The sequence below is a fragment of the Mesoplodon densirostris genome, chromosome 10 (assembly GCF_025265405.1).
Source record: "Mesoplodon densirostris isolate mMesDen1 chromosome 10, mMesDen1 primary haplotype, whole genome shotgun sequence".
NCBI lineage: Eukaryota > Metazoa > Chordata > Mammalia > Artiodactyla > Ziphiidae > Mesoplodon > Mesoplodon densirostris.
The window spans coordinates 37,991,715-38,001,228 of NC_082670.1; the positions used below are offsets into that span (position 1 = coordinate 37,991,715).

Here is a 9,514-nt window from a genome sequence, read left to right on the forward strand (position 1 = left end):
GACTGTTGCATTATGATTTAATCTAATTGCACAAAAATCTGAAATTACAACTCCTCTAGATTTCTAAGAGGAAGGTTATGCATGCCTCCATATTCAATTCTGCACTGTTACATTTGAACCATATAGTGAATTTCACATCATGATGGATCAATTTAGAATCCCCATGCAACCTCAAATTATATAAAATGGAAGCAATTTTTAAAAGCTTTGTGGAACGTATTCATGCTAAATTTTTTTTTAAACCAGCAACTTTGGATTATAATGTATCAGGTGGCTATATTTTAAAATGTTGGTCACTGAATATCAAGGACTTTGAACTGGCTTCTACTCCTAAAAATGTATCATCACTTAGGTGGACAACCAAAAATTCCCTTCACTTAAAAAGCCTCAAATTGTGTTTCTTACAGAATAAGATTTGTGTAACCAACTGCGTTCTATGGGACAAGAACTATGGTAATAGTGGGTTCAACTATTACACAATTATGTTAATATTTTATTTTCAAAAGCACTTTACAAGAAAATGTAAGTATGGCTTCCAATAGGAATGTTATACCTGGACTTGATTGGTACCAAGCTCAGATTTTAGTTTTGCAAGGAAAAACAGGCTTTCAGGTTAAACAACAATTTGTAACCAAAACTTTAATCCCAAGGATTCTCACAAAACATATTACAAATGACAGCATGAAAAAAAAAATCTTGCACAGTAACTCAAAGTTCAGCTCTACAATGTACCCTTAAACTGGCAGGACATGGGTATCTTGAATAGTCTCAAATTTCCAAATAATATTACAAAGAGCTATGTATCCATACACAGCAATCACAGAAGATAAACTAACTTTCTTGAAACTTCTTAGATTCTAAACCCACTGGACAACCTCTTGTCTGGTGTGAATACTAGTGGAATTTTTAAACTTTTAATCTAGTTTACGGGTGCAGCTTTAATTTTTACCTGCTGGCTTGTGTTCACAGCAGCTTTTAAAGACCACTTAACTACAGCTGCATACCACATCCCAGCTACAGAGTCTTTTCAATTTTTGCCAGTTTTGTTTCTGTAATATTAAACATCACACTTTAGCTGGGCAGGAGTTAGAGGTTTATTATCAGTCTATGCAAGACTAAAAATTCAAAGCAAATTCCATTTTGCTTAAGGGAACATTGTAAAGTAACAATTCTTGATATTACATGCCTCATATGATCCGTTTCAAACCATAGAGAATTACACCTTTATGTGTCACTGTTCCAAGAGACAAACAAATGTGAACAGCTAAAACATTTTAAAAATGCACCAAGCTCATGAAGTCTCAAACAAAACTTGAATTTTCTGTACATACTCCTGTCAAATGAAGTTATTTCCTGTACACCACTCCTCTTGCAAACTGGTCTTCTATTTCCTTTCATTTGACCTAGATCGGCTGATAAACAGAAAAACAGAAGTTACACCTGTAACTCGGTTACACTCTGACAAAACTTCATCAAAAGATTTTTATGGGAAAAAGTTGTAAAATTTTTATCCAAGTGGCTTAAAAGAAGACCTATTTCTGCTTTTAATACATTATGTATGCAAGGTCTTAAATGGCTCAGGTCATTAAAGATCTTACCTACGAGACCTAGAGAAAGATCGGGACGGCTTGTGATTTCTCTCCCGGGACAGTGATCTCTCTCTTCTCCTATCTCTAGAAAGGGACCTGAAGTCAGAAGGAAAAGAAAAACAGTGCCATTCAGGATTATACACAACAAATACTTCTAAGAGAAGTTTTTGAAAGCTAAAAGCTATGCCAGTTGATTCATTACTGAAGTCAAGGTCTATCACCATTAACCAAGTCATTTGGGAAACAGCTCAGGAATAGCACAAACACTCCCACTTCTGAGAATGTGGCCCCCAAGAAAGGTTATTCACCTGCTCCGGCTGCGGGAGAAGCTTCTCCGTCTTGGAGATCTAAAAGCAGAAAACAGGAAAATTAGGCCAATTGTCAATTAGCATTTATGGCGTGAGGCATTTCCCAACTTTTCAATCTCACTGTTGGGCCCAGTGAATGTGCCGAAGAACTGGCACCCATCGTCCAAAAAATAAAAAAAAAAAATTTTTTTTTTTTAAAAAGAAAAGAAAAAAAAAGGCACAGAAGGATTAAGGAACCAAAAGCTCAAGTGAAAAGCAGGTATTCCAACCATGGATTCACTTTAACAAAGAATGCTTCACAGCAGATCTGTCCAATGCAAAACTTCATGTCAAACTAACTCCACTACCCAAACACCACACCAAAATGTAGTCCCACAAGTAGTTCCAAAAACAGTACCATAAACCAGTATTTGGAACCCATGCAAACCTGCAAGTCCATGACAAGACTTAGGTACCAGGTGGATAGTGTAATTTTGTGAAAACGCGCTAGGTGTAAATATTGATGCCATTAAGTGCTACATTAGAACTGCATTTGTGATCATCACATTTAAGAGTGTGTTTAGGCTTATCAAAATTACCTTAGCTTGGCCCACTTCACCCCCATAATTTAAAAATTTTGAAAACTGTTAGTAAAACCATTTAAAGGTGATAGGATTCAACAAATTTTTGCTAGAAAGGAAAGCTAAATCTGTTAGAGTTATTAAATTTTTAGTTTGGCATCTCACACATGCAAATAAGTTTCACTTGAAGGTCTAGTTACATTATGAGTTCCCTATCACCCTTAAAAGTTTTATTCAAGCAATATATATATGTACGTTACCATTCAATTATGCACAGCCAGCCTTTGATCCAGAAAAAAAGAATTACTTTAAGCCGCTTACTCCTTATTTTAACCAGCAGTAAACTGTATAAGCAGGAAAAACTTACTAGTTTTGGGGTTTCAACAAGCTAGAAATGGTGAGGTGAGGCTGCCGGACTGACGGCCAGGAAGAATTTGCTGAAAAGGTTTTGCCAGATGTTGCGTTGGATTTAGTTGGTTGGCGAAGGGGGTGTTGTGGATTTTTCCTGCTTTTTTGTTAGCCGAAGGCTGCTGCTGTAGTTGTTGTGAAGACATTTGGTAAATAAACAGCTGAGCTGATTGGCCAGGAATGTGTGGGCGGTCGAGGTGGCTGCTGCCGATTTGGTTAAGGTTGGAGAGAAGGCTGAGAGAAAACAGCATGCTCGGGAACCAAAGGGCGGTGCAACCTGACGACTGGCCATGCCTGGGTCATGTGAAACGACACCAGCCAAGCTGAATGGGGCGCGCTGGTCACATGACGCTGAAAGGGCTAGTTGACTGGCTAATGCAGACTCAGAGGGTGGTGAGAAGAGACATGATGGTGACTCTGTAACGGGGTTCATTTTTATTAATAGATGGACCAAAAAGCACAAAAAAAAATGAAAAACAAGCCATCAGTACAACCATCTATTAGCTAACAAATACTCTTTATTATGATGGGCAACAGTGTGTTGTTTTGTTTTTCAAAACAGCAAAAGGGGCAAGATTTTGAACTCCTATCTCCTAGGACTTCACTCACCTGTAAGAGGTAATTTCAGTCCTACAGAAACTATTTTGGAGGTTTGAGGAGACGTGGAGTTAGCATCCAGACAATACTGCCTGGTCCAAGAATGATGCCATTTTCAATTATAAAAAAAACTGCATTCTCTCCTATTTGGGTTTGAAGAACAGATGACTGGGATTACTTTAGCCCCCTTTATTGGTCAGTGACTTAAGTTAGTTTCAGAATGATTTCTACTTTACCAGTTGTAACATTAAAACAGCTGCCTGCTCGATAAATATTACAATCGTGCTAATAGAAAACACATTTTTGTGAAGAGCTAGAGTTGAATGTAATGTTTGTCATTATGGAGTCAAGAAATGGAAAAAGGCCTAAATTGAAGTATAAGGGAAGACTTGGAAAGATGCAACTAGAAGATGAACTAGAAGATAGATCCAAGATAGAAGTTACTGACTACCAACATGAACAATGACCTAAAGACAAGCCAACACTCAGCACAACTCACATATCCCAAACTACACCCAGCAAATGTTTCATAAAAACCTGATTCTTCAAAATTTAAAACCCACCAACAAACTTTAAGAGAAATACCTGCTCCTATTAGCTACTCCATTACACCAATACCTCTAAACACGCTCTCTCTAAGTACCTGCGGCGAGGTGGAGGACTCCTCCTCCGATAATCATCTCGAGGGCGACGACCCCAAGAAGGAGGTGGGCCACGATTTCGACTTCTCTTTTCACCATTTGACAGTTCCACTCTTACTCGGCAGCCACACAGTGTTCTACGAGGGGAAGAAACGTTAAATTTAAAGCAGCCCAACTGACTTTCTAAGAGATTAAAGCAAGGGAAAAAAAAACCCACTCCTATAACTAGCTTCTTTGCAAAAAATACATCTTAATGTCTGCAGAATCCTTAATACCAAAGCAAGTTTTAGTTCCCTTATTTTTTCTAGTAAAGGAAACCAACTTCCTTACATTTTAGTTAGTCTGATCATTGGACTCAATGTTAACAGGTACAATTTAAGTGTGAAAACCCCTGGACTCATCCTCCCAGAACTAGTTCATCTGTACATCCTGTTTTGACTTCTTCCTTTGAGGCTGCAGCAACTGTTTACCAATCTTACTCTGTGTATCCATTGGTCTCCCCTCCTCCCCAACCCCCCACCAGGTATATAGCAGTAAGTTAAGACAGAAGCATTCTGGCCATTTTACATCTCCCTCTCCCCTCAATCATCACACACAATACTTGACACGTAAGAAACTGCTACTGAGAACAGAAGAAAAAAAAAGAGTTATTTCCCACCTCTTCACTGGTCCACAACCATTATGTTTAGATAATTCACCATATGTGGACAGTGACTGGCAAGAGGTGGGGCCCTGGAAAAATGTTTCTGTAACCTGCTTAGATAAATGACCTTTTATACAGCTTTACAGCCAACTCTCAGACCCTTTAATTTTGGGATCTTAAGGATTATTTTCCTTGTTTTCATGAAATCCAATGGTTTTCAAATGCCAGGAAGGAGAAAGGCAACACCTGTTCACTGTTAAGACTCAGGTGTTGCTTATCAGCCAGCTAACAGACCATTGTAAATGCAAAAGGCATAGCTGTATGAGCCACAGTTCCTAAACAAAATTATTTCCAACATGTAAAAGATAATAGTTCAATAAACCCACGTAACCATCATCCACCTACAATCAGTTTGTGGCCATAAGAGAAATGTCTGATTCCACAATTATTTTAGAAACAATTCAAAGGTGACAACACCGTTGATGCTTTGTGGTGCATTTAGATTAAAATGTTTCAACCATATGCAGCTATCCACCCACCAAGAACTGACCGTTAAAATTATTTTCTTCAATGGCCAACTGAATAAAAAGAAACTTTTCCTAGGTATCTACACTAAAACTGTTCACTCCTTTGATTGCCAAAAAAGGTTTATGTAAATCTCCAGTAACATCAATTTCAGATAGCCAAGAAGCCATCTAAAAGCCACGTATCCTAGAGATTTTAAATATTAAAACACAATCAACATTATTTATCGTTAGTATAAATTAATCAATAAATTACCTCCCATCTAGCTCTCGGACAGCATCGGCTGCATCTCGAGGATCTTCAAATTCAACAAAAGCGAAGCCGGGAGGGTTTCTAGCAACCCACACACTTCGGAGTGGTCCATAATAGCCAAAAGCTCGTTCCAATTCAGTCTTGTTACCATTGTTTCCAAGATTACCTACATAAACTTTACAGTCCAATGGACAGGAATCACGATGCATTTCTGTAAAAAAAACAAAAAAACCCCCAAAATATCATAATCCACACAGTGAAAAACAGATCCTTAAGAAAGAATTCAAAAATACTAAAACCCCCAAAACTAAAAGCACTACCCTTTAAACAGTTACCGATAACTGCATGGAAGCCAGCAAATTGCCTAAGGGAAAAAAAAAAAGAAGCCTCCTTGAAAAGTGAGGGGAAACAACACACTGGAGGAGCATTTACCACAAAGTGGAAACTGAGTTAAGGACTTTACCTATTTCAAATTAATCTTAAAAAACAAAACAAAACAAAACAAAACAAAACTCCTAGAAAAGTAGGACAGCCTACTCAAAGGCACATACAACTCGCTGAAGACAACCACTAGAAAAGTGATACTAATGTGCCTTCACAGGCCAAAAGTTAACCAGCTTCATTCCTCAGGCAGCAAGACAAACTTGTTATTAGAAGATGTACCTCATTCTAGTTACCCCAAATGTCCAGCAACAGGTAAGTGGATAAGCAAAATATATTATCCATACAATGAAGTATTATTCAGGAATGAAGCACCCATAAATGCTACAAACGTGGATGAAACTTGAAAGCATGCTAAGTTACAGATACCAGACACACAAGTGCACATATTACGATTCCATGCATGTGTAATATCCAAAATGAGTAAATCCAGAAACAGATCAGTAGGTACCAGGTGCTGGGGGAGGAAAAGGGGACAGGGCAAAAGGGAAGTGGCTGCTTATGTGTACAGGTCACCTTAGGGGGTATAAAACGCGTTAGAACTAGAGAGGTGATAGCTGCATAACATAGTGAATGTACTAAATACCTCTGAATTGTGCACTTTAAAATGAATCTTACGCTAATTTCACCTCAGGGGAAAAAAGTTATTTGTTATACAAGAATTTACGGCACTTAGGGGGCTTACTTTGATAAGTCTTAAGTACTTAAGTCGTCTCAGCAATGAATCTAATCAACTTATAGGCCAGTATCAATTGCATAAAAGAGCAGCCTGTCCAAGAACTCAGCTCAAGAGCTTTTACCACTTTCTTCTCTCTCTGGGCTTATCCAATTTAAAAAACCAGTCCAGACACATCCTACTTGTGTGACTCCACCCTGCACCCAGGAGAGTTATGAGACCAAACCATTGCCGGGGAATGGGTTCTTTTCCTTTTTCCAAAAACTTTACCGTGACCAGTTACAGGCCTACGTATTAATGGAAAGAGCTACAAGAACAAAACAGCTCAAGGAAGAGCGGTTTAAAAAAAAAAGTGATTGGTTTCAGACTATAAAAAGTTAAAAGAACATAAAAATGAAGATGAGTACAGAAATCATTTACTAGGGGTGGATCGAAAGGCCCAATCTTGATTACTGACTTCAGGGAAAAAAATCATGAGAAGCTACCTAAGAAAACGCGGGGCCTAAACAAAAAAAAAAGGCGCCATAAATTGAAAACCCGCGGCCCGCAGTACGACGGACTACCGAGTCCTCCATCCCCTCAACTCTCGGGCAATCTCACTTTCCGGTTCACGCCCCCAGTGAAGAGTTAAAAACACCTCCACTATGAGACCTGGATATCCTCCGAAGGGCAGGGAGCCCCCGCCACCGCCCCGTGCTGAACGTCACAAAATGGCGGCAGCGTCTCTTTGTCTCAATCTGGCGCCGCCATTGGGCCTAGCCCCACTTCGGTCCCGTTAAGGCCCATTTCCCACCTCATTCCTTTAGTTGCTGGTCACTTACCGAGATCTCGGGTTAGAAACGCGTAGGCTCAAATCCACACACCCTCGGCTGGGTCTTCCCGGTCCCCTCGCGCCTGGAACCCACAGATGCTCTCCCACACCCGTCGTCCACGAAATGGCGGACCACCGCCGTCTCCTCGCCCATATTTATAGGCCATGCTGGAGTCATATGACCGGACGGGCTCGCCCAATGAGGGGCGGAGGAGGCCGTGACGTAATGGCTACAAACTCGGCGAGAACAGCGGTTGCTGGGAGCGCGCTCTGGTTGTACTGCCTTGTCTGTGGAGGCTGGCTGCGTCGGGCTCAGGTTGTCTCCGGCCCGGAGCTCTCTCGTGTGTAATTCCCCAGTTGCTGACCTCTGAGTTATTCTCAGTCTCCTGTCCCTCACATCCAAATAGGCTGGGGTTTAATAACACCTCCGCCGTCACTCCCAAACACTGATAGAGCGTTTTGCTCCTAATAAGTTTAAAGTATTAGATGAATTCACTGATTACTTCATCCTCGTGAGCGGTGAGGCTGGAACTAAGACCGTCACGTTTACAAACGTGCTTCGGAATTGCTCCCAAGGTCAAGGAGCTGTTTGTGAGCGAGCTGTCACCAGATTGTGCCCACCGGGGCCCCACACTTAGGGAAAAGCCCAAACCTGGAAAGTCCACCGAACTCTGGCTGGTTTCCCACCCCTCACCCAAACTGCAGGATTTGGCGGAGACGATGGCGCATCATCCTGGACTCTTGAAATGTTTAATAGAAATGCAAACGCAAATGACACCGGTCAGGCCATGCGGAAACTGTCACCTTTAGCAAATAGAAGTACAAGGAAGTTCCTGAAGAAGATTGAATTTAAATTCAGCCCCCCACCCCCGCACCGGGGGCAGGGGTGGGGTCCATGGGTCACTCACTCCTTCCTCTGTTTCCCACTTCACCTAAAAAAAAACGGAGCCACAAGATTAACTATTGGGAGAGAAATACCGCGATGGTGTCAGAAAAATTACCAAAATCTCCTTCGCCGGAGCAGTGAGTTCAGGTAGGAAGTTTGCTGGTGTTCCCTACCCTGAAATTCAGTGAAGTCTGACTTATTGCTAAAACTTACTTAAATCTGCTCTCAAGAGAAACGATAACTTGTATTTTTCCACCATTAGCTGAAAGATATACCAATTATTTACTTGTTTTGTTTCTCCCAGATATTCTCTTATTGTGCCTGTAAAAGATTTATCCATAGTGGGGGAAAAATGCAAAGATTTAATGCCTCTGAGCCTTAGTTTTCACACCTGTAAAATGGGGATTTCATACTCCCAAGGAAAGAGGGGGAATGGGAACTGCAGTTGTTGAGCCAGGCCCTGAGCTGGCCTTACCCTGGGGTGTTTCCCAGGTGAGGGATTCTAGCAAAACCTTTCTGTTTCTCTTCTTACTTTTCTTTCCTTCTGTAATTGTTTTTCTCTTCTGGCTCACTTATATTTGCTTTGATTTGCTCCCCTCTTGCTCTGTAAGTTTTTCTCCTCTTTTTATTTCCTTCTATCAAAGCGAAGCCTTTTTGAAGTCAGACAGTCCTAGATTTGGACCACAGTACTGCTGCTACTTACTGCTAAAGTGTCTGGAGAAGAGTCCCTTACCCTCTCTCAAGATTACTTTCTTCTCTGTAAAATGGGATAATTACATCAATGCAGGGTTGTTATGTGCTGTCTACCCTCACAGGAACTTCAACTTTGGTCTATTGCGGTCACACCTGCATCCCCAGGGCCTGGAAACAAGCCTGACACACAGCAGGTGATCAAAACTTATTTGTTTAATTACTTAATTAATTAAAAGAAATTATATATGTAAATCAGCTGGCACAATATTTGCTCAAAAAAATGCTAAGTGTTCTTTTCACATCCAGAGTATCCCATTCTTTCCTACCATTTTTCCTGTTTTTGTTGTTGTTGTTTGTGCATATGATGCTAGTCTAGCATGCATCTTTCAACGGAGCACTCTTTTTTTTTTAACTTATTATATTTTATTTTTGGCTGTGTTGCATCTTTGTTGCTGCACACGGGCTTTCTCTAGTTGCAGCGAGC

The 9,514-nt window shown here is 40.6% G+C and overlaps 1 protein-coding gene across 1 annotated transcript; it reads right to left on the reverse strand.

Annotated features, from left to right (window-relative positions):
- Positions 1–7,568, reverse strand: SRSF3 (serine and arginine rich splicing factor 3). The gene is made up of 6 exons (XM_060110107.1): positions 7,462–7,568; positions 5,527–5,734; positions 4,106–4,240; positions 1,898–1,936; positions 1,599–1,685; positions 1–1,412 (listed from the first exon to the last, which is right to left on the reverse strand). The coding sequence occupies exons 2-6, from the start codon at positions 5,730–5,732 to the stop codon at positions 1,385–1,387; spliced, it is 495 nt and encodes a 164-aa protein (XP_059966090.1). The 5' UTR covers positions 5,733–5,734; positions 7,462–7,568; the 3' UTR covers positions 1–1,384.
- Between the last annotated feature and the right edge of the window lie 1,946 nt (positions 7,569–9,514).

Excerpts from the sequence above, each read along its gene's own strand:
- SRSF3 (XM_060110107.1), bottom strand. The coding sequence starts at position 5,732 with ATGCATCGTGATTCCTGTCCATTGGACTGTAAAGTTTATGTAGGTAAT. Across the intron at positions 1,686-1,897 it reads TTCTCCCGCAGCCGGAGCAG|GTCCCTTTCTAGAGATAGGA; the intron begins GTGAATAACCTT and ends TTCTGACTTCAG. Across the intron at positions 1,413-1,598 it reads TCTTTCTCTAGGTCTCGTAG|CCGATCTAGGTCAAATGAAA; the intron begins GTAAGATCTTTA and ends TCTGTTTATCAG.